The sequence below is a fragment of the Exophiala dermatitidis genome (genome assembly GCF_000230625.1).
Source record: "Exophiala dermatitidis NIH/UT8656 unplaced genomic scaffold supercont1.1, whole genome shotgun sequence".
Classification (NCBI taxonomy): domain Eukaryota; kingdom Fungi; phylum Ascomycota; class Eurotiomycetes; order Chaetothyriales; family Herpotrichiellaceae; genus Exophiala; species Exophiala dermatitidis.
In genome coordinates, this window is record NW_008751646.1 from 3,756,822 (window position 1) to 3,780,113 (window position 23,292).

General features: G+C 52.7%; 8 protein-coding genes across 9 annotated transcripts; 5 read left to right on the forward strand and 3 right to left on the reverse strand.

Annotated features, from left to right (window-relative positions):
• Positions 1-2,787: 2,787 nt before the first annotated feature.
• HMPREF1120_01335 (NADPH2:quinone reductase) lies at positions 2,788-3,934 on the forward strand (the record flags this gene model as incomplete). The annotated part of the gene is made up of 2 exons (XM_009155349.1): positions 2,788-3,538; positions 3,681-3,934. 2 exons carry the CDS (start codon positions 2,788-2,790, stop codon positions 3,932-3,934), a joined length of 1,005 nt encoding a protein of 334 aa, XP_009153597.1.
• A 404-nt stretch (positions 3,935-4,338) lies between these two features.
• On the reverse strand, positions 4,339-6,145 carry HMPREF1120_01336. Of its 2 annotated transcripts, XM_009155350.1 has the most exons (5): positions 5,725-6,145; positions 5,621-5,636; positions 5,181-5,496; positions 5,016-5,054; positions 4,339-4,938 (listed from the first exon to the last, which is right to left on the reverse strand). In XM_009155350.1, exons 1-3 carry the CDS (start codon positions 5,942-5,944, stop codon positions 5,376-5,378), a joined length of 357 nt encoding a protein of 118 aa, XP_009153598.1. In that variant the 5' UTR covers positions 5,945-6,145; the 3' UTR covers positions 4,339-4,938; positions 5,016-5,054; positions 5,181-5,375. The 2 variants fall into 2 exon arrangements, with proteins under 2 accessions (XP_009153598.1, XP_009153599.1); XM_009155351.1 differs by lacking the exons at positions 4,339-4,938; positions 5,016-5,054 and having other exon boundaries at positions 5,242-5,263; positions 5,409-5,496.
• A 164-nt stretch (positions 6,146-6,309) lies between these two features.
• HMPREF1120_01337 (survival factor 1) lies at positions 6,310-9,329 on the reverse strand. The gene is made up of 3 exons (XM_009155352.1): positions 7,411-9,329; positions 6,559-7,354; positions 6,310-6,506 (listed from the first exon to the last, which is right to left on the reverse strand). Exons 1-3 carry the CDS (start codon positions 7,644-7,646, stop codon positions 6,408-6,410), a joined length of 1,131 nt encoding a protein of 376 aa, XP_009153600.1. The 5' UTR covers positions 7,647-9,329; the 3' UTR covers positions 6,310-6,407.
• Positions 8,237-8,757, forward strand: HMPREF1120_01338 (50S ribosomal protein L11; the record flags this gene model as incomplete). Its single annotated transcript, XM_009155353.1, has 2 exons — positions 8,237-8,365; positions 8,425-8,757. The coding sequence occupies 2 exons, from the start codon at positions 8,237-8,239 to the stop codon at positions 8,755-8,757; spliced, it is 462 nt and encodes a 153-aa protein (XP_009153601.1).
• Positions 9,330-11,011: 1,682 nt separating the features above from the next.
• HMPREF1120_01339 (protein kinase) lies at positions 11,012-13,478 on the forward strand (the record flags this gene model as incomplete). Its single annotated transcript, XM_009155354.1, has 4 exons — positions 11,012-11,069; positions 11,126-11,400; positions 11,455-12,820; positions 12,874-13,478. The coding sequence occupies 4 exons, from the start codon at positions 11,012-11,014 to the stop codon at positions 13,476-13,478; spliced, it is 2,304 nt and encodes a 767-aa protein (XP_009153602.1).
• Positions 13,479-14,307: 829 nt separating this feature from the next.
• Positions 14,308-17,928, forward strand: HMPREF1120_01340 (Ca2+/calmodulin-dependent protein kinase; the record flags this gene model as incomplete). Its single annotated transcript, XM_009155355.1, has 6 exons — positions 14,308-14,341; positions 14,416-14,494; positions 14,561-15,866; positions 15,916-16,126; positions 16,199-17,190; positions 17,287-17,928. 6 exons carry the CDS (start codon positions 14,308-14,310, stop codon positions 17,926-17,928), a joined length of 3,264 nt encoding a protein of 1,087 aa, XP_009153603.1.
• A 1,331-nt stretch (positions 17,929-19,259) lies between these two features.
• On the forward strand, positions 19,260-19,787 carry HMPREF1120_01341 (uncharacterized protein; the record flags this gene model as incomplete). The annotated part of the gene is made up of 1 exon (XM_009155356.1): positions 19,260-19,787. The coding sequence occupies one exon, from the start codon at positions 19,260-19,262 to the stop codon at positions 19,785-19,787; it is 528 nt and encodes a 175-aa protein (XP_009153604.1).
• A 776-nt stretch (positions 19,788-20,563) lies between these two features.
• Positions 20,564-23,170, reverse strand: HMPREF1120_01342 (uncharacterized protein). Its single transcript, XM_009155357.1, has one exon. The coding sequence runs from the start codon at positions 22,937-22,939 to the stop codon at positions 21,023-21,025; it is 1,917 nt and encodes a 638-aa protein (XP_009153605.1). The 5' UTR covers positions 22,940-23,170; the 3' UTR covers positions 20,564-21,022.
• Positions 23,171-23,292: the final 122 nt, after the last annotated feature.

Below are 23,292 nucleotides of genomic sequence, written 5' to 3' on the forward strand. Positions count from 1 at the left end.
GGGGCGGACGTTGCTGGCTGTGTTTGTGTGGCATCTGCAGTGTTTGAGGCGAAGTGGAGGTCATCAGTCAGTCCGGCCGTCATGTTACAGAAAGGCGGTGACCTCGGTAAGCAGCATCTTGGTCTGCAATTGTTTGCGATGGGAAACTCGATGAGAATGAAGCTGTCTTGTGCTGCAGACTTGCAACCCACGTTGGGAAGGTGTGGTCCTCCCGGTCTGTCGAGGACGGGTCGATTGGATGTAGAGTCGTGAAGCTGGGACTTTCGGTGAACATCCCACGCAACCTTCAAATCCTCTCTCGGTCTTTCTGCATCGTCGGCTACCGCAGCTTGCGCCTCACACACCTCTCATTAGCTGTATACAGCAGCGGTCGACGCCCGGCTGTGCCTAATGCCTAGTACCGGCGCCCATGCACCTCTTGCTTGCGGCTGCTTCGATCTTCTGCACGTTCAACGGGCGTGACTCGACTCGGCTTGGACCTGGCAAACGCTCCGCAACAAATAGCAGGATCCCTGTTCCTGAAGCACTGTCAACCTAAATGCAGTTACACACCCGCTGATCCAACCAGAACCATGTTTCGACGCCTTTTCGGCCGCTGCCAATGTCAATGATGATACAAGAAGAGGTGGGAAACTACGGGCCGCTGGTCAACGCATGACTGCTCAAGCATGACGAACCCAACCGGTGGCCTCTTCTACCGGCCCCTGCCGGTCTTCCCGTGCTTAACAGCCTCGAGAGAACCGGTGCTTACAAGGCATCGGATTCCCTCAGTCATACTTCGCTTATGCCCAGGACGCCATTTCCATTACTGCATAGTACTTCTGAGCATGTTCAAGCGAGGTGTGGCCGGGCAGGAGCAAGAGATATGAAAGCATATTAGTGACAGGTCGACGTCTGAAGATTGCAAGACTAAATCAGCTTCTACCACAAGGCAGCAGCTACCACTCCCTTTCAGCAGGGCACTGGCAGATCGCCGACTGGAGGATTCCCCCATGTATCCAACTGCAGAACAAGTGGCCAAACTATTCAACTGCAAGGGCAGTGCTGGAGCCAGTGGTAAGTGTCGCCATCGTTGCGGTGTCTGCCCAAGCCTTTTTGGCAATACATCAATGGCAGATACCTAGTACTCCCCTCTGATTGACTTCTTGCTGTCTCTGCATCCGCACCAGACTGTGCAGCAGCAATTTCTATTATGTTGCGGTTGATGCGCAATGAAACAAGAACGGTATGTTCCGAAACAATATTTGCAGTCCTCTCAGGCCACGAACTGGCAGCCTGCATGCGTGGACTTGAATGCAATCCACGAGTAATTCGGTATCAGGTGAGCCCATTGGTACGAAGTGGCCATCAGGCTTCTACATACTTAGGTACTTAGGTGTGACATTGTGGCTCGCTTACCAGGCAGGCCGGTTCAAAATGCTAGAAGGCGGCCACCACGGCACTTCATGTGAAGTTTTAACATGTTCATATTGCCTGCCACATCGGCTCTGCTATGCCCGATTATTCTCTACTTCTTACCGGCCAGTATCTCACGACGTGATCCAATCATTACTTTGTCTCAGCCTTCGGTGGCATACCGTTGTTCTACGATGGCCACTGCTATACCTCCCTATTTGCCTTGATCGATACGTTACACCGGTTAGGACCTCAGACCGAGGCATCGGTATAAGCCCTACAACTTGAAAGAATATATTAGTAGCGGAAGAACATGGAATCATGTCTGCTGTACAACGTTGTATCGAGATGGCTGCAGAGCTAAGCACACTTTGCAGAAACATTATGCTTTCTTTGTTGAAATCCGGATCATGACATGATACAGCTAAACATCGGTCATTGATGTGGCTCCCCGGGCTGCCATGTCGCCGTCAGCTCACCGACACGCTGCATTCATTACTTCAGAAGAGTCATGCCGGAACGAATGAGGGTAAGTTTTTCGGACACCGGCACGGCCAGGCATTGATGACCAACGGTCTTGTGGGAAAGAAGCTACTCAGACTGCTGTGGTATCCTACCTGGTAGTATTGGATGTGTGATGGTTAAGGGGAAAAGAAGAGCCGGACTCACGGCAGAGCAATTATTAAATAATAATAAAAATATTAAAATGCCAATGCCCAAAGAAATGCTTCTCTCCTCGTTGTCGCGGAACCCGCCAAACTCCCCGAGCTTTGCCCCGCATTGTGTCATCAACAGTTTGAACGGCAGTTAGGTAGTGAAATGTGTATGTGTGGAAAGATATCCAACTTGAAGCCGGCAACGGGATGCCGTACCTTAGGTACTAGTAGCTCCCGGGACTCGGACTGCTACAAGTCATACCTTACTACACACTCCTTGTGAGGACCAGGCACATGTGCCAGGTCAACAAAAAAACGAACTTGATCAGTACCGCAGTAGGCCACGCATCTCCCTTTCCAATTTCCGCTTCAGAGGAGCTTCCCACCCACCTGGGAAGGTAGGTATGGTTTCCTTTGCATCATCCGTGATCTCGCATCCGGTTCCCTGTACCTTCCGGAGCAACACCGCGACCTGCTTACGAATCCGAAGCAGGACAATTCCACAGATTCCACTCCTCTTGATCTTTCGTCCTGTTTCCCTTCCATCATGTCTCTTGCTCCCCTCCGCACTCGATTACCATCACTTTCGTCGCGGGCGTTAAATAAGGCCAGCTTAGACACCACTTCGACAGCCTCATCTCGACGCCTGCAAGCCGTCAGCTCTCATTTATTTTCCGCGCCCCTCTCTCGCCCTCACCCACAACAACCCGGGTCCCCCTTCACCTCCGTCCGCACCATGTCGTCAGTTCCATCGACAATGAAAGCCATTGTTGTCCCGCAGAATGGCGGGCCTGAAGTGCTACAATACAGCGAGTCTCACCCAGTCCCGCAACTGTCCGATGGCCAAGTGCTGATCAAAAACAATGTGTCGGGGGTCAACTTTATCGACACATACTTCCGCACCGGTTTGTACCCCGCGCCCGCGGGGTTCCCCATGATCCTAGGTCAAGAGGCCGCCGGCACAATCGCAAAGATCGAAGGCTCTAACCCATTGGGCTTCAAAGAAGGAGACCGGGTTGTCTGGATCTTCCGCGGTGGATATGCAGAATACACCGCCGTGCCCGCGGACCGGGTCGTGAAAATTCCTGCCGAGGTCTCGGACGAACATGCCGTCGGCGGCTTCCTGATGGGCATGACGGCATTGAGTCTGGTGCAAGAAGCATACCCAGCCAAGAAGGGTGACACTATCCTGGTCCACGCCGCAGCTGGCGGGATGGGGCTACTCCTGTGCCAGATCCTCCGCGACATGGGCGTCACTGTCATCGGCACCGCGGGCGGGCCGGAGAAGTGTGCGCTGGCCAAGGAGAACGGTGCAACCCATGTCATCGACTACAAAGCCACGGGCGGACCGAGCTGGGTAGAACAAGTCCTCAAACTAACCGGTGGCAAGGGCGTTGACTGTACCTATGACGGTGTTGGCAAGGACACTTGGGAGGGAGATCTAGAGGTGGCGAAGCGGAAGAGTAAGGTGGTGTATTTTGGAAATGGTAAGTCAAAACGGTCACATTCCTCGGTCCGAAGAGAGGAGCCCGTCATGATTTCATTTTCTGTTCTTCCTCGTCTCGTTGCAATACGCTACCACCGTGCTCCTCTTTGAATCTGTTGTTGCTAACGCAAATTGACCCACAGCAAGCGGTCCTGTTCCTCCGCTGAACATTGCCAAACTATCGGCCAAGAACGTCTCCATCATGCGCTCCACGCTGATGAACTATATCCTGACGCGGGAGGAATTGGAATTCTACGCCAACGGTGTCCTCGACCTGATCAAAGCCGGCAAACTTAACATCCGTATCCACAAGGTCTATCCGCTCAAGGATGCCGCTCAGGCACATAAGGATCTTGAGGGCAGAAAGACAACCGGGAAATTGTTGTTGAAAATCTAATCCGTATAACATTCAAAATCAATAAATTCATGATTATAACTCGAACGCTTTGAGTGTGTCTCCAAACAAGCCAGAAGCAATAATCGATCACATCGGCCGATATCCATAAAGTTAACAGCCTGAGCTCGTACGGGGCAGTCAGAATCTTGGTGAGAGACCGGACATACGACGTAACGGCGCTGCAACATACGCAAGCCCATTACACTGTGTTACTTTGACAGGAAAACCAGCTGTAGCTTGCCTGCGAGAGTACGACTGCAGACAGTCAGGACCCCCAGTAACATTACCTCGAGATGTACCTCTTTTTCATGCTCACTGGGTACGGTATTTCACAGCAGCTGATCATGATCATGATTTGCAAGGGACATTCACGTCCAGTCTGTTTCAAGGGCATGATTCAAGCTCACGAGATCGCAGGCTCATTGATTAGCATTGATTTGAATTGAACTGGAAGGCATACACCACTACAATTTGATTGTCAATTGCTAATCCCAGTCCGTGCGGATTTAGCAGTAGTCGCAGTAGTATCGCAGTAGTATCAGGACTCATAGTCCACAGGTCTGAGGTCTGCGTTGAAAACACCATGAGCTGGGTCTTCTCCTTCTGACCAGAACCACATCCAGTCCCATTCAAGTCCTGTCAAGACCATAATTAAACCAGTAGACGGGGCGACATTTCTCCAGTAACCCTCATGTCACGACCCCTGAGCACACGTGCCTCACACTAGGTATCCCATTCCGACGACTCTCGACCGACCGAGTATCTGGTCCGTCAAGCCGTACCAAAGCAAATACAAGCATTGAATCAATCCACTGTTTGTTGATCCGTTGGCGAAGAGAGAGAAAGCATTCAATACACTTGACAATATCGAGGCACTGGTACTAGTGTGGAGTTGGGACTGCAGATTCAGATTGAAGCTCAAGCTCTCCAAGGGAGACGAGCCTGAGGTGCTGCCGCACGAGGCTTCTCGAATCCGTGTCCGTACAGAGGTGTCACCAGCGCACCTAATATAGGAAAAAAGGTTAGTTGGGATGCTCTCTCTTCTCTCGGTCATTCTCTTCTTCGTTTTCGGTGGACTTACTTGTTTCAGAACATACACAACGTGGAGGGTAGTGACGATCTATGACAAAAAAAAGAGAAAAAGAAAAATGGTTAGCAATGGATTTCCCGGGTGAGAGGTGCCGGATGGTGGAGGGAGGGAGCAACAGGGAGGATTGTTGATGGTTGATGGTTGATATTGACTTACCTTGCTACCATCTTCCAATGGAGGAAGTTGTTCAGGTCCGTCGACTGGCGGATTTCGCATCAGGATGGCAAGGCGTTCGATCACTTGAGAAGTAGAACAAGAGGTTAACGAGCGTTGCTTTATGAAGAGTAAGGGGGAGACAAAGCCGTTCGTTCGCAGGGTGTATCACTGCAGAGATGGCCGAGTTGCAACCCATTATATAGGCAGCAAGCGAGAGGGGACACTTACCTCGGTCACACGAGCCTTCACAACATCCCGGACGGTGTCATAAACCTCATCCTCCATGTCACCGATGCCACCACGACGAGCAAGACGACTGCAGAAACAGTCTTGGTGTTAGTTCAGCTTCGATCAAAGTCTTTGCCACAACAGGTGGTTTTTTGTCTCTTCTTTTCCGAGCTTCTGGGGCGCCGTTGTACGGCTCGGGGGAGGAAACATACCGGATAGTTGGTTTGGCTGGATAGAGAGAACACAGACAGCATTAGTAATTTCGTCTCGAAGGAGGGAAAAAGCAGGTGGTAGTGATAGACTGGACTGGACTTACTGATTCCCTTGATGTTGTCGCGAAGTATGCGACGAGGACGACGACGAGGGCGAAAGGGGATTGACATTCCTTGTCCGATGGCGATTCCAGCTCCAGCTGTACCGCCAGCGCCAGCGCCAGCCTCGCCAGCGCCAGAGTCTGGGACGATGATGGGGGTTTCCTCTGCCATCTTGTTTGAATGGCGGCGATCAGAAAGACTCAGGTTCGGGCAATCTCGCATGTGCGAACTGGTTCGGAGAGGGAGATTGACAAGAGGGATGTGGAAGAGAGGAGTCGAGGTTGAAGGTAGGGAAGAGAGAGAGGTGAATGGGTGGAAGGAGGAAGAGGAAGTTGAGAGCAACAAGAGGAAGGGTGCAGGGTTAGGCCCAAAGAAGACTGCAGGAAAAGTGCAGAAGGGACGATGTCATAGACATGATTTGTGAGCATTGAGAGTGGAATGAAGTGATGATGATGCGGGTGATCAAGTGAGCTGAAAGCAAAACACCTGACTGATGAGTTTGCGGCGTCAAAGACCGCGAGTGTGCGAATCTGGGTGGTGGGTAGGCCTCCTGAATGTTGACAAGGTGCATGATGAGCGAAACGGAACGTCTTGGATCAGGATATTAGACATTAACAGGAGCTAGGTATCCAACAATTGGTCATCCAGCCTCCAATCTATCGGACATGCATCGTCTCTGGTCTCATTAGGATATGAAGGTCGCTTCGCAGAACAGTTGCCCAGGCTCTGTTATTTCCTCGTCCCCGATCTTCAACTTCAGGCTGAGTTGATCCTTTGAAGAATACTTTTGACGCGGTCAGTGTGTAATTCTGTCAAAAGCAACAGAAAGTACTTACCTGGAAGATATGTGGCTTCAAGCCAGTTGCGCCACTGATAAAAGACTTGACAAAGCCAGGCAAATGGGACAGCACATCGATCCGATCCGACCGAGCGGGCAGATCGCCTGTGATGTCTCCCGTGACCGGTTTGCCGCCCTGTTCTCCTTTCCATTCGAAAGCAACCGTCCTCGGTTCCGGCCAGTCATTCTCCGTCTCCTGATTCGACGTGACATGCTTCGCGGTACATTCACCGGCACATATCAGTTCGTTGTCTTTGGCAATCCCTCCTACAGAAACAACCGTTCTGCCGTATGATGCTGGGGTCGTATACTCCATGAGCACAGCTGAATACGTGGGTGTTTGAAAGTTAACAAAGTTCCATCTAGCCGCGAGATGGTGGGGTTTCATGCCCTGAAGTCCGTAGATATACAGTCCCCTGCCATCTATCTTGTATTGTTTCGTGGGTGTCTGCATGGTCCCAGTCACTGTACATCTCGGCCAGAAGGCATGTCGTAAAGAGCCCCATGGGTTTTCTGGGTCGGTGCCAAAGTAGCTGGTGCCATCCTCGCCCAACTGGAAGCCAGGCGCTGTTCGTTTCACAGTCAAATTGACAATGCAGTTTTCATTCACCGCCGACCTGATTGTGTAGGTGTCACCCGCCTCATTTAATTCCAACGCCAGGTTTTCCGCATAAAAGGACGTCTGGGGCTCGTCGAAGCCGTAGTCTGTCAACGGATCTGAACACCACAGGTGCTTTCCAGGGCCCTCGTGATCAAATATCTTGGTGTTGAATTGTGCAGTGGTGTGAATGCCGCTGTGTCTTTTTGTCAGCAATACAAGGCATGGAGGCTCTGGCGCACAAATTCTTACCCGACATTGCTGTAAATGACCTGCGCCATAGATACAGTCCCGTCGTCCGACATGAAGTAAAATGTCTCAGTCTCGACATTGGTGCTGTCCAGTGCCTTCCATTTCAGGTCGTTCTTATCAAGGATAGAGTACGGCTTTCGCTCAATCTGTTTGGTTACAGGCTGGATTGCGCTAGGCCCATATTCTGGTTCCTCAGTGCCGACGACATTCGCTAACTGTTGCTTGAACCAATTCATGTTGTTTAGAGAGATGTAGTATCGAGTCTAGGAAGTGACGCGCATGTAAATGGACTGTCTCGTGCGCAGGTATGTCGTCGGAAAAATACTTTGTGTTATTCAGGGTATGGATGCGCTCCAGGGGGGTGTTTTTGTCAGATTATTCAGACGTCACCACATGCAAATAATAAGGTGCACTCACTCTTTAGGAGCTTTGAAGCACAATTTTAAAGCCGCGGCGGCCAGTAGCAGGTTCCTGAAAAGCGGATAATGTCTGCTGCTCTCCAACTAGCAGAACGCTAGTGCTGATAGCCGGTTGTCTAGTTCTACTCTTCGGCGTCTAAGCTGCAAAGGGTAAGGAGCCAATGCTATCTTGCTCCGCCGTGGTCACGCTTCAAGTTCGTCTGCAGCCCTGAAGCTCAGTTTCTTGTCGGAGAAAAGTACTCAAGGAGCAATATCTCGACGCGCTGCCATCACCCACACGTCGCCAATCTATAATATTTTCATATTCGCGACTTGAATCCTCGGACGCTCCCTTTTGATCTTCCATCTGCAGCTCATATCTCTGGAATCCCGATCATCACGTTGTTGTACACGACCAAGCGCCCAGCATGTCTAGAAAAATACCAGCTCGCGACCAAGTGGTCAAATTGATTGTTGGTGCCGGTCAAGCAAGTCCCAGTCCTCCTGTTGGTCCGGCACTTGGTAGTAAAGGTGTCAAGAGTATGGATTTTTGCAAGGTAGGATGATGAAGGATCTTGTTCACATGGTGGCTTTGCTCATGCTCACGCTTGCAAAGGAATTCAATGCCCGTACCGCGCACATCACACCTGGGGTTCCTATCCCAGCCCGAGTCATCGTTCGCCCCGATCGCTCATTTACGTTCGAACTCCGGACGCCCATGACTTCTTGGCTTCTCCTCCGAGCCGCAGGCGTCAAAGAGATCAAGGGCAAAATTCGCGGCGCGCAGAAACCCGGAACCGAAACCGTTGGCACCGTCTCGCTTAAACACATTTATGAAATTGCCAAAATCAAACAAAGCGAACTGCGTCTTTCAGGTCTTAGCTTGGAGGGTCTATGCAAAAGCGTAATTTGGCAGTGCAAATCGATTGGCGTCAAGGTCGTGCCATGAGTTAGGGAGTTTCGATATGACAACTACCAAAGAACCTGGAGCATCCGTTACACTCTACCCAACACAAATACGCGTGCTCCGTGGGATCTCCTGCTGAAGCGGTACCGGGCTGTGTCGATCACTCAATCAAGAGACATGTCCGGTTAGCTTCCTGCAGAGGCTCGCACAAAGAACAAATACGCCCCTGGCGGAGTACGCCTGCATTTCACGATCTGCTGGCCTACGAGTCGACGTTGGACTCCGGCATCCGAAAGCACAGGTGCTTGGGCAACTCTACTCGGAACAAAGACCGGTGATCGGCTCCGGCGATTCCAAATGCGCTCCATTTCCTCCCTGGAGCGTCTCAAGCAGATCATTGACCAAGTCAATGTGTCTGGGGACGTTGTTCTCTCCGACAGTCCAGATACTTCACAACACAAGTGCTAGTACCGGCTTGATGAATGGGGTTGCTACTAGTACTAGCTTGTAGTGGTCAAGAGGGACCGAGAGAAACCCGAAGGTGGGCCTCTCGAAGGAAAGATACATCGAGGTTGGGGGTGAGCGTAGTCGAGCAGAGTGGTTCTCTTGACAGGGACCCCGACTTCTGTGCATGCATCACAAACTCAAGATGCTATATCCACTGCCCACTGCCCCATGGGGATAATAGCTGGATAGCTTAAAGAAAGACGCGATGAGACAGCTGGTGCAATCGCTGCAGTATCTGACGTCGCTTGAAGCGTCCAGTTGCTGAGCACGGCGGTTATGGGACGGCGGAAATGTACCTCGAGTGATATAACGTTGACGTCTGTACAACTCTTCTCATCAGAATATAGCTGTGCCTAAGGATGACAAGATAGTAGTACCAGATAATCTCCACTGATCCGACAAATACACCTACACTGCCTAGGTACAAAGGCAATCTCAGAGATGACGTTGGGTTTCCTCGGAGAAAGAGGTCCAGGATAGAACCTCTCCTCGTAGCCGTCGGTTGTCGAATGCGAGCTACAGTACTACTAGTCCCCAGTTACTGCAAATCATGTCATCCTCGTGCCCGGCAGAGCCGGATTACAGCTGAAGGTTAAACAGCGCAAGCCGCGGCGGTAAGGCTTCCGAGGAACGATTTACCTTCAAGCCATAAAGAAATGCAATGCAGTTCAGTCAGACACCAGGTCTAGTTGATGACCATTCAGGGGCCGTAGATACCAGGTACCGGGTAAGGAGCGCAAATCGTGGTAAAGGGCTATTCGCCAGTTGCGCCGCCAGGGTCTGTTCCGTCCAGGCAACGACTTGTTCAAGCAATGCCTATAATGATGGCGATGGTTAGCGGTTGGTGTCCATAAGACAAGGTTCAGGTCTACGGTGCTAGGGACGTTATAGTAGCAGACAGACGGGTGGCATTTTATTGATTCGCGGTCGAATTGACCAGTTTAGCGGTTTGTCTGGCTCGTGCTCGTATCGAACTGCTGGCATGGGCTCAGATCAAAAGTCGGCTTGTTCAGCCCAGCAGGAGTACGACCGGGGGCAGCAGCAATACCAGTACTAGCAGTCAGTGGCGGGGCAAATTCTGAACATCCCACTGCACCCAAGGCCTGAGTCAGATCCCTCAGCCCGTCAGCTTTGCTTTGTCTACAACTAGCAACAATCCAGAAGCAGCAGAAAGACCGATAGTAGTATAGATGACAGCCTGAGGCAGTCGGATCCAATATCCCTGTACTAGTACCGCCTGTACCGCGGGCTGACTTCACATTGGGGATCTTCGGGGACTTTTAAGAAGTCTGGCACTGACTTCTACTACCACGACACCACAAACCACATCCACGGCCACTGCGGTGCTGCTCAAATATTTCTTTGCCCTCAGTTTGTCGCCGCCTTCATATGCCACAGTCGCAAGCCTTTTCGCTGTCTGTCTCACTTCACCCAGTCCTCCTCGCTCCACCGGTCCGCCTCCCTCCTACTTCTCGTTCGCCTTGACGGACGCGTGTATCTAAATCTCGCATTCTAACATATGTGAGTTACCTCCGGCTCCACTGGTCCGACCAATGCTCTTTCTTCCCGCCTTACTTAGCTCATCTGTTCCCTGCGTTCCAGTCTGCCAGTGGCAGTCTTGTACTGCATCTCCCGATCATTTCTAACGTCAAGCCTCTCAGATTCTTTGTCTGTGCCCCTACGAGGTCATCCTGGAGAATCGACATTCCTCAGCTTGTCGCTCGTTCATGTAGTCACTCGTTTTTTTCTCCCTCAGCGATATCCCCGAACCACCTGAAGCCTCGACACGATGACCTCGAAACTATCGGCCATGTTTTTCCCTGGAGGTGACTCAAAGAAAGAAAAGGGTATTGATGTCTTCAACATGCAGAACCTGGGGCGGAGGCTGACTTCGGTGTCCTAGGCTCGAATGAAGACCAGGGTGATCTACCAGAGAACACAGAAAACACGCAATCTTCACAACCCAACGTGCGGTTTGCTTCGCAAAACGAGGAAATAGATCCGGTCGATGACACAAGGCGGAAGATACCTCAGGCTGACGAGGCGGAAGATCAAGAGCTCACCCCGGAAGCCCACGAGCAGATCAGAAATCTTGCAATGTCACTCCAGAAGTCGAGGTTACAAGAAAACCGAATGTCAAACTTTGCCTACGAAGCGGTGTCAATGCCGCCCTCTCGAGTATGTGTTGCGTGGTTTTCTAAACTGCGAAGCTATTGCTGACGAGACACCCAGGTCCCTTCCAGAGATAGTGATTCGCCTCAAACTCCGCGTGGATCAGTAGGCCACGGCCATGGTTCGGTATCCTCAACATTTCAGTCTCCTCCATTGACACCTCACGGTTCCAAAGACGGCCGAAATGATACAGGCCCGGCGCCCCGAGGCCAGCAAGCGTCAAATGCCATCACCCCTCAAACCTCTCCTCCTCCAGATGCACACGGCCGAGCTTTATCTCACTCAATATCTCCGACACAAGTGCCCGGATCGAAGCCCCCTCCCTCCGAGCAACAACAAATTGGAAAGCCCGAAGCAGGACACCACAAAGTGATACCCAGGTTCGAGATTGGGCCGTCGGAGTCAGCAAGTCCTACGGATGAGAGTCCTGCTGGAACCCCGAAACTTCGCCCGTCGGAACCGTCACAGGAAGTGAGACCGCCGACCCCCAAGGTCGAACAGCCTCAACCAAGAGCTGGACCACCCGAGCACAGGCACTTTGGAAGTACAGGAAAGAATTCATTGGCACCCGCCATCGCCGCCGCAGCCGAGAGGATTCCCCGAGCGGGTAGTAGTAGCGATCTTTTGGGTTCAGAGAAGCGGTCGATCTTTGGAAGCAAGAAAGACCCCTACGGTTACCTTAGTGACGCTGGTAGTGAGAAGAGTGGATTGGGCGAGAGGAAACATGGTTCAATGTCCGAACTGAAGCGTTTCTTTAGGCTGGGCGGCCATGGTCACAAACACAAGCATCATCATGGTACCAGCACTCCCAGAGACGAATCTCCAGCTTCCTCAGTTCCACCTTCCCGAAAGTCGACGAAATCTGGCACCAGGACGCCACCTCATCAGGCACCTCCTGCGAATGTTCCCTTTATGGATGAGCATAGCCTCGAGGCCAAGTACGGTAAATTCGGCAAAGTGCTGGGATCGGGTGCGGGAGGCTCTGTCCGGCTGCTGAAACGCAGTAGTGACGGCGTTACCTTTGCAGTCAAGCAGTTCCGAGAAAGGCATTCGTGGGAAAGCGAGAAGGATTACAACAAGAAGGTCACGGCCGAATTCTGTATCGGTTCGACATTGCACCATGGCAACATCATTGAAACCATGGACATCATCCACGAAAATAACCGATGGTACGAAGTGATGGAGTATGCCCCGTATGACTTGTTCGCCATTGTCATGACCGGGAAAATGACACGAGAAGAGATTGCATGTGCCTTTTTGCAGATCGTCAACGGTGTGAGCTACCTACACAGTATGGGTCTGGCACATCGTGATCTCAAGCTGGATAACGTGGTGGTGAGCGAACACGGGATCATGAAATTGATCGACTTTGGCAGTGCAACAGTGTTCAGGTATCCGTTTGAGAACGAGATCGTCCTCGCTTCCGGTAAGTTTCTTTTGGCTCCAGTGGAAGCACACGATGGCTGATAGTTTTTCCAGGTATCGTCGGATCCGATCCTTACCTTGCCCCCGAGGTCTACGAGGAGAAAAAGTACGATCCCACCGCCACGGACATCTGGTCCCTTGCCATCATCTTCTGCTGCATGTCGTTACGCAGGTTCCCGTGGAAGCAGCCACGGCTTGTCGACAATTCGTATCGACTTTTTGTTGCAACACCCACACCAGGCACGCCTGTCCCTGACTCCCGTCCTCGGAAATCTGCCCGCCTGATTACCCCTTCGGAGGACAGTCGTCGAAATTCATCAGAGACCCAGGATGGCTCTTCCTCGCATCACCATCAGCATCATTCGGACAACACAGGGAGTGAGTCACGACCCTCGACTTCCGGCGGAGACAAGCAAGAAGTGATCAAAGGTCCATGGCGACTACTTCGCATTCTCCCGCGTGAAAGTCGACATATCATCGGCCGAATGCTCAAGGTCGATCCTGCCGAACGGGCCACCATGGATGAGGTTCTTGAGGATGACTGGGTGCTGAGCTCCCAAGTTTGTTACCAGGAGGAAAATGGCGTGGTTCACCGCGCGCAAAATCACACGCATATTCTAGAGGCCGGGTCGGGGGGCCCTCCCCCAGCGAAGGTGTAAGGGTTACGGTTGAATCTTATGAACTGGGAGGGTTGGCTTCTGTGCACGTTTGGTTGGATATGTTCAAAGTTACAGCATGACGGTTACGGGTTTGACGAGTTAGATGTATTTTGAAAGGTTGAGCCGGCAACGAGCAGCCATGAACAGAGTCCGGTCAAGGATACAAGACTGCCAGTGCTGCAGACTGACCAATATAGCGGGCAGTCATTGGAGCAAAAAAGGCATATCATCCTGCTGTTGAAAAATGTAGATATTCGTGATCATGATACGCGGCATTCAAGTTGAGAGATGATTCAGTTGAAATGGGTATGTAGAGTAAAGACCTTTCCTCACTCCCACCATATCTACTGTGTACATATACTCTGGGCTGTGCTAGTCTGTATCCATGATACCTCACTGCCAGCGTGTGCGCCAAACTTGAAGATGCGGAATGACGGAGCGCGAGGGGCTGTCAGGCTTCGGGCTAATCAACCCCGGGTCTGTTATAGTACGGACCCATGCAGTGCCATGCAGTGCCACGCATTCCCACCCCGGCTTCTAGAACAGCAACTCTACCTGCGTACCACCTGCGACTAGTTCAAGGTCCCTGGGAACTAAAGTACCTCTGTACCACCTTCAACTCTGTACGTTCAGCCGACAGCTAGCCCCTCGCGGAGGAACAGTCCTTCCGCAACAGTTCCTCGAGACTTCGCTCATTTGACATCTCCCACTAACACCGGTCGCGGAACCAAGACTCGATAAGCACTAGACTTTGCGGCGACAATGGCTGGTTGAGGCTACACCTTTCACAGAGACATACTGGGAGCTGAGGCCTGGAAACTACCCGCATATGGCCAAGAAGAAGCGGCAAAGAATAAGCTATGGTCAGTCCACTGTGTTGCTTCATGCGGGGAGTTAGCACTTGAACTCGCGCATGCTGACGGACAATCAACCATAGTCTTGCCTCTGGCAAGTACACCGGGAGGGCACCGACTAGGTGTGAACGGACTGGCGTTCGACGACGACCGCAATATCTTGTACGCATCCCCCGCTCCGTGAGCTGAGGCTATATACTCGAACAGAACACTGAGAACTAATTATAGATACACCGGCGGGCGCGATGGCGTGGTGTGCGCCTGGGATCTCCACCTAGACGCGCAGCAAAGAGCCGTCAACACAGACGCAGCAAGGGAGAAAAAGAGCACTGTCAACTTCCGCAAGCAGGTGCAGGCGCATACCCACTGGGTGAATGATATAGTCCTGGTAAAGAACAACCTGGGGCTGGTGTCGGCGTCCTCGGACGTGACGGTCAAATTATGGCGACCGCATGGCCACGAAACCGCCCAAGCATATACTATCGGGTCCCATAGCGACTATATCAAATGCCTGGCCACTCCAGACCGGACGTCTGACTGGGTTGCGTCTGGCGGGCTGGATCACAAAATCTGCCTGTGGGATCTCAGCGGAGCCGGCAAGACACTCGAAATCAATGTCGGCAATGCGGGCGATGTGGTCAAGGGTTCTGTCTACGCACTCCGCGCTCGAGGGTCGCTGCTTGCGAGTGGAGGGCCTGAAAGTGTGGTTCGACTTTGGGACGCAAAGTCGGGAAAAGGCATCACCAAGCTCGTCGGACATACCGACAATGTGCGCGACATCCTGATCAGTGATGATGGCGATACCTTGCTCACTGCGTCGTCGGACCAAACCATCAAGGTCTGGTCGATTGCTGCCGGGCGGTGTATCCATACCCTGACCATGCACAACGACAGCGTCTGGTGCATGTACTCGAACGACCCGAACTTGGCCGTCTTCTATTCTGGCGACAAGTCTGGGCTTGTGGCAAAGACGGATACTCGCCGGGCTATGGAAATTGATGAGGGCGTGTCGGTCGCCGTGTGTCAAGAACATGATGGCATTACTCGTGTGTTACCGGTGGGGAATTCGGTTTGGACGGCCACTTCGAGCTCCAGTGTCAACCGTTGGCTTGACGTTGATACCGAGCTCGAAGTCGAAACCCCGCCTGCCTCGCCGCGTCAGGAGCGTACATTGAGTACAGACACAAGGAGCCACCTGTCACCAGAACCGCCGGAATCTCCAGGGCCCACCACGAACGGGGACAATGGCAAGAAGAAGATACCGCATAATGCCGTCCTGCGCATCTCCAACACTGCTCCACATCCGGGCAGGAAGAATATCGGCAGACTGCCCAATGTCTCGGTGACGAACGTTAGAAAGCCATCCGAAGCCATGATTGCGGATGATTTGAGTCTTGTCGTTCCTCTCCGGGGTCAACCTGCGGAAACCATCGAGGGACAGAATGGGTTGATCAAGCACGTGATGCTTAACGACAAGAAGAGGATCTTGACTTTGGACACGGCTGGTGAGGTTGTTCTCTGGGATCTATTGAAGGTGAGTTCCACAATCCTGAGTGTCCTGGTATTCAACTAACCACGAGTAGTGTGTCCCGATCAAGTCTTTCGGTCGTCGTCATCTTGACGAGGTCGTGCCGGAAGTGAACACCACGGAAAGTGTGGCCAATTGGTGCGCTGTGGACACGAAGACCGGCAAGATTACCGTCATGCTGGAAGAAAACTACTGCTTTGATGCCGAGGTGTATGCCGACGAGCTCGATTTGCCCAAGGACATTGTCTTCCGAGAGGATCAAAGAAGTGAGTACAGCCGTCACACACCCCAGAAGTGCAAAAGTTGCCCATGGCTAACTCCTTAATGTCCCCTTTCAGTCAATCTCGGGAAATGGGTACTACGCAACCTCTTTTCGAAACTGCTAGACGAAGAGATAGCCCGGGATCAGACCTATAGAAGCACTCTTCGAAGCCAACAGCCTCCAAACAGCGGCCTCAGTCGTCCAGGCGCGCCGACCAGCATCACTATGCCCGAGTCTCTCGGAAGCACCCCAATGGTATCTCCCGGGACCATGCCCACGCCGCGGGCGTCTCATAACGGCCATTCTGCCGTGCCTGCAACTCCCAACCTCGGGATCGGAGCTGCGACGCCAGGCTTCGCTCCGTTAAGTGCCACCTTACCGCCCACGGTGGAGGAAGTAAGTCGACAGCAAACTAATGGAGCGGAGCGGTCAGTGCAGCCCACTCCTACAGCCACAGATACACAGCACGACTATTTCTCGTCGACAAGTAGTTACAATAACAACGCTGCCAACGCCAACAATGCCCACGGTCATAACCAAACTGAGGCATCCTCGGAGAGTAACAAAATGCCCGAGACGCCGGGGGCCACCGAGCAGGCCATGCTCGCCACGCCAACTTCTCCGACGGAAGAAAAGAAAAAGGGACTCTTTGGCAAGAAGTTCCCCATGACTTTCCCCAAAAAGTTGTCTACCAGAACATCCACCGAAGTCAAGCCTCCTGTCACCACCGAGGAGAAATCGGACACTGCGTCCTTCAAGTCGTCGGAGAAAGAGGAGAAAATCATCGAAGACAACCTCTTCGGAGTTATACAGAAGATCCGTCAGGAATATGAAGACCATCTAGACTCGAAACCGGACCAACCTCTGCCGCCGGGCATCACTCCCAGCTTGCCCGTGGAGACACCAGTCTTGACCCCGCCGCCTCACACGACAATCATTATTCAGGAAGACAACCCGGAGTCCGGTGGGTTGGCAGACCAGTATCGTGGCGAAATCGGCAATTTAGGCGAGGAGGCGGACACGCTGGAGAAGATTGCGCCCATGTGGTTGGGAGACTTGTTGCTCAAGGTACGTACCAGCGTTTCGCTTGGAGATCACAGATCTGAACTCCAAGAGAGACCGCGTTGCTTCGTTGTGCGTATGCGTGCTAACCTATGTGATTAGAATCAAATCCCGTACAAGGACACAGTCAAAGTCTCATTCGTTCTACACCCTTACGACAATCAATTGCCGGCCATTTCCTCACCTGACGGCAATGCCCGCCTGAATGCGAACCGCATGCTGCGCGCGAAAAAGATCATGGCTTATGTTGCGGAGAGGATCGAGGCTCCTCCTTCTCCGCCTCATCCTGGTCATCATTCTTTCTTTCCGCATTTGCACTCACACTCCCATTCACACTCGCACTCACCCCATACGCCTGTGACCACTGACTCGGAGGGACATGAGAGTGGTGGTGGTGATGATGATGACCATACTAAAATCGGCGCAGCAGGTACAGGCACAGCAGAGACCCTTCCATCCTCTTCGTCTTCTTCCTTTGCCGCCGCGCCCGCCGCCGCGACGGCCGCGGATGAGAAGGACAAGGACAACAATCTGAAGCCAGAGGAGTATCTCGAATTATACTGTCAAGGCCAACGCGTCGATCCCAACACCACCCTTGCGACGTTGCGCGTGCATGTCTGGCGGACGGGCGGGGATGTGGTGCTCTACTACAAGAGTAATGGAAGGAAGAAGCTGAGGCTACCCCATCCTGCCGACGTGCCGAGTAGAGAGGAGAGTGAAGAGCATACCGGGGTGGTGAGGTAGAATCGAATAAATAGCCAAACAGCTGAGGATAGGAGAGACGGGAAAGACGGCAAAGGCGGCTACGGTACTGTACCTACGTCTGCCAGTGGTGGGTAGAAGGAAATACCTACAATGTAAGTAGTATCCAGGGGTAGGAAACGATGATGAAGAGGTCCAACACGTGCAGTACTGTACGAGGCACAATGTAAGCGTTACACAGTATAACAGTAGCATGTTGTAGTTGGCAGCCCGATCCGGGGTCGAGATCTCAACTTGAAGTTGGAATCTGGATTGACGTCATGGGAGAATCCTCTACCATCAGGTACACTGTATTGACTCCGAGTCATTCGACTGACTGCAGAGGTTGCTGGAACGAACTTGAACTCGGGTAACCAGAGTTTCTTCTGGCTTCGTTGCTGTCGAAACCACCTGAATGCCTCTTAAGATGCGGTGCAAGCAACTAAAAATAATACGAGTCATCAGAGGGAAGGGTTGTAGTAGTACAGTACAACAGACTCAGCCGGATCTCCGCGGGTCAGAATGGCAGTCTCGGAATGCGGAATGCCCTTCGAGATGTTTCCCCTGTTCTGCCGGCCGGCCGATCCGATCAGTGACACCCAGGGAAAATCAGATGAGAGAAAGAGATGCTGGGCAGGGCAGGGCAGGGCAGGGCAGGGCAGGGCAGGGCAGTGCCTGTCGTTGAAAGTTTTGATCATGCCAGTCAGTGTGTCGATGCGATGATGATCATGACGCGTTCGGAAGTTGTATCCTTAGCAGGTTTCTGGAGAGACTGGCATTGAGTAGCAGGGCATCTCACCAGGGCTCATCAGCTGTGGCATGCAATGATGAATCGGAGAAATCAACACGCAAAGCTTACCTCATCACTAAATTCTTAAACACAGCCCTCGATGACCCGTCAAGTTGTGTGTGTCCCTGTGGCAGCCGCTTCTTCCGGAAGGATCGACAGGTGAAGTCGGCATCTGGCAGTGTTTACATCTGCATCAGGTTCTGCATCTCCAGCTGCAGTGCCCGAGTGCCAACCTCCCCAAGACCATCATACTAGTACGAGAAGTAGACGGTACTACCAGCTGAACGATCCCCGGCGATTCCTGCCTCCCTTTCGATTGTTGCATTCCGCGGTCTTCCTCAGACTCGACATCTGCCAAACACAAACACATATATTCCTAACACAGTCCTCGCTGTTACCTCTTCTTCCTCCCCACATTATTGTCGTTCAATCCATCGACAACCAAACCCTAGAACTCAAACCTGTCCACCTGCCCATTACCCTACTCGACCCCAGCGCAGTCATCACGTCTCTTCGCATCGCTGGCCTCGAATGTAAACGGACCATGTTGACCTCTACGAATCCGGCCGTCACGGCCTACAAAGTCTACCACCTTTCTCAAATCAAACTCGACAATGAATGCCGCCGCCAGACACCCGACCTCCACCGCATTGTCTGCCATGCATCCATCGTGGACAACATCCGGCGATGGTCTCGTGAGCTCGCGGAACCTCCAGAAACAGTGCTCGTGGACTCTGAATCCGATACGGATTCGGATCCTTTCGAAGATCCAGCATCTGACGAGGAATCCGAGGACACCATCCCCTTGGGCAAAGTAACAATCTACGATGGCGACACCCATGACAACGACGAGTACCAGCAATACCACGCCGATAATGATGCCCAGGCCATCCAGACGGAGAAGACCCAAGACCAAGATTCGAAATCATCTATTCCTAGCCCCAAACGCCGGCCTCCCCCGCCTCCTCCAGCCACTTCGTGCTATGAATTCAAGAGCATCGATTGGAAACAGAATCGACCCATTCTAGTCAGGGAGATCGCCATCGAGGTGGACGAAGACGATGAAGACTAGACCATCTCGAGAGGCCCAATCTTTCCCTTCAACACCAACATGCTACGAGTTCGACGAAGTTACGACCACGGGTCTTGGTGATGAGATTGTGAGAAAACTCCAAGGCAGGATCCTTGATCTGGGCACGAGCCTGCGATCGGCGCGGCTTAACACCGGCGCTGCGAGGTGACAGGCCTTAGTGCCCTGTCAATGTAACCGAGCCTGTATGAGCGCAACTTTCCCCCAGACTTCCAAGCCGGCCTAAAGCCTGCGGCTCCTCAAGCCCGAACCCCACGCAAATCCATTGGCCGCACTCACCATCGAACCTTGAATCTGAACAACCCCAACTTGACTGCCCAGCTACTGCCTACACCGCCTACAGATGACGGTGGACAGAAGTGCATTGTTGCCGACAGGCATGTGACCTTTCCTGCTGGCTTGGTTTCACTCCCTCCGGTCTGCTGGCAATCGACCTTGACTGCGCAGGATCTGGCTCCTCTTCACCTCTGTGCGCCACGTCAACCATACCGATGTTGATCGGTCAAGAAACGAACCAAACCTTGACGAAAGCGGTGCGGAGGGAAGAAGAAACGAAATGCCAACTTTACCACATCACCTTGTACAATCCCTACCGTACCGTGGTAACTTACCACGACACTACTGACGAGCTCCACGAACCATGAACTTTCAGTTTTGATACCCCAAGAGCGTATGAAATTGGTTTTTTGTGATCGCGATTTGCGGTTTGGCGTTGATTTACATCTACTACTAAACAATTCATAATCCATATTTTATGAGTTCAACAGAGATTGAAATATCAAAATATCAAACATGACAAATGAACTATTATAATTCAGTCCTTGCCTGTAGCTGAATATGCAAGCCAACCCAAACACTAGCATCTACTACACTCTATGTTCGCTGTCCATCTGTCACGGTTCTTTCGTAGTGTTATGTTTTCCAAGCTTAACAAAATCGCACGCCTTACAGCCATTATCGTTGTCAAGATTGAATTACTTATTCAAGTGCATGCTAACTTCTGCCCATGCGGTGATGTATTGCAGGTCTTGAAAGTCCTAAAGTGTACGATCTATGAGATATAGTGGTTCTTCTTCTTCTAGTAGTCGCCAACCACTGCAACCAACAAGCCGACCACAGCCAGCAACCACCTTTCCTTTCTTTTCGTTTTTTCTTTTCGATTCATCATCTGGAGCTGGACCCAGAGACATTGGTTGACGTTTTATGGTCGTGACGTGCTACTTCTTATGCAGAGGCTTCGTCGAGATCTTGACGCCCTGAGGATGCCGCACGCTCTGCCACACGCTCGGGGAGACTTTGACGGGCAACTTGCGGCCCTTGAGGCGCTGGTCGATCAGCCACATGCCGACCACGAATTCTTCGCGGTTCAGAGCCGTGGCGCCAGGGCGGGCGACTAGATCCCACACTTCCTCGAGCACGTCTCGAGGTAAGCGGCTGCGTTCCCAGATATCGCGGACCACGACGTTGACGACTAGTTCGCTTGGGGACACGGACGACGTTGCCCTGAGAGGCTGCTGCTGTTGTTGCTGTTGCTGTCCTTGTTGTGACTGTGGTTCTGATTTTTCGGCGCTTCCCTCAAGAATGGCCAGGTCCAAATCAACCAGCAGACCCTTGTTGGCCGCCCAGACGCCTTCGTAGCGTTTGCGCTCGCGTTCCGTGACCCGGTCGCGCCATCGCTTGCGGTCACCTTCGTGGTGCATGTTGGGATGACGTCTCCAGTGCCGCCGACCTCGTTTGTGGGGTTCTTCCTCTTTCTCATCGTGGCCCGGTGAATGGTTCCGCAATGTCTGCCTCATAGGCCGCGGAGGTCGTGGTTTGGACTTGTTGGACGTCTGCGATCCCGATCCATTTTTGCTGTCATCACCGCCCAGTCCGAGAAATGGTATGTGCGGCTTGGCTCCTTCAAATAAACTTGCTGACCGAGACCGTCGCCGCGGTTTTGGTGGAGGAGGTGGTGCTGCTGCTTGAGATGAGGTGGGCGAAGCTACGCGCGATGCAAGGTTAGATGCGACCATGGCATCGGCCAGCGAGCTTGCTGTCATCTTCGTACGTGCGTCCAGGACCGGTGGCTCAGAGTGGTTGCCATTGGCTCGGTCCTGAGCGACGATTGCCGCCCGGCTCGGCCTGACTGGAAGAGGTGCTGGAAGAGGATCTGGCTGCGGATCTGGAATAGACTCAATGTCACGCGGAGAGGCTGTTTCCGCTGGTGTATCTGGAGGAGACAACTTGATTTGTGGCCAGTTTGAGCCCGTGGCCGAGGGCGGCGATCGTGCTGCGTTCCCGAAGAATGGTTCATGCCGCACACTCTCGTCGTCAGCAGCGGATTCGGCTCGTCTCCTCGCTGCTGCATCTGCGGCATTCCTAGTGGCCATGGCGGCAGCGGCTGTTCCAGACGGGGATGGAGACGGACTGGATCCAGAAGAAGGTTGGGACGACGAAACAAACAAGTGGCTGATACCGCTCAAGTCATTCTTGGGCTTGTCCACATGTACGCCCTGGCCATGGACTGAAGGATGCGCCATTGAAGCAATCGCTCCAGCAAGAGCATCAGGGCTCTTTTGGAGAGCAATTGCATTTTCGCTATGCGTGCTGCTGGTGCTTATCGACCGCGGTCTGGTTTCCCGTGTCGGCTCTGGCGTGGACAGATATGACGATGCTGCTCCCTCTTTTGGCTCTGGCTCGCGAGAAGGACTCGTAGCGGCCGATGCTGCAACCGCAGCGACGGCAGATGTGGACTGAGGAGGATGCGGCTGGAGACCAGGCTGCGGAGGTGACGCGGACGACAAAGTCGCAGCGGCAAGGGAGGCATTCTCGGTATGCGGTTGGCGACCGCGGGTCGGTATAGCTAGGTCTCGGGAGGAAAGGCCACCATTTGAAGCATTTTGGCCATGCTGCTGCGGAGGCTGCGGATGCTGCTTCTTGCTGGCGGCGGCGGTCGCTGCAAGCAATGCTCCTGCGGACGGATTGTGGGAGGTTGCAACAGTAGAGATCTTCGCTGGCCCAGGACCGAAAGCCAAAGTGGCCCCTTGAAGGGCAGACGAAGGTAATGGCGATATCTTCACCGTGGCAGCATCTTGCTTGATGAACGATGGCTTTGGCGCCACAGGTGGACGCCGTGCCTGCTTCTCACTCATCAATCCATGGGATCATGCGCGTACACAGATGCGCAAGCATCAACAGCAAACTCGATGCAACGAGCGTTGAAAGTCGGGTCAGCTCTATTGATACAGACGTGATAACAAGGAGAAAGTAACTCCCATGATTGTCGAAAGTTTAATAAAAAGCATGAACCAGAAGGAATGTTGACAGGAGACAACCTGTCGACAGGAACCGGTGGAGAGTTCAGTTGTCAGCCTCAAGCTTCCGTTGTCAAAATCGCAGGTTGCAGCTGATCGGCCGCAGTCATCCGAGAATAGATAGTGATCACATGACCGCGTGTGCTGCTTAATATCACGCGTTACGTGTCGCGTCAGGATTGTCATGTGAC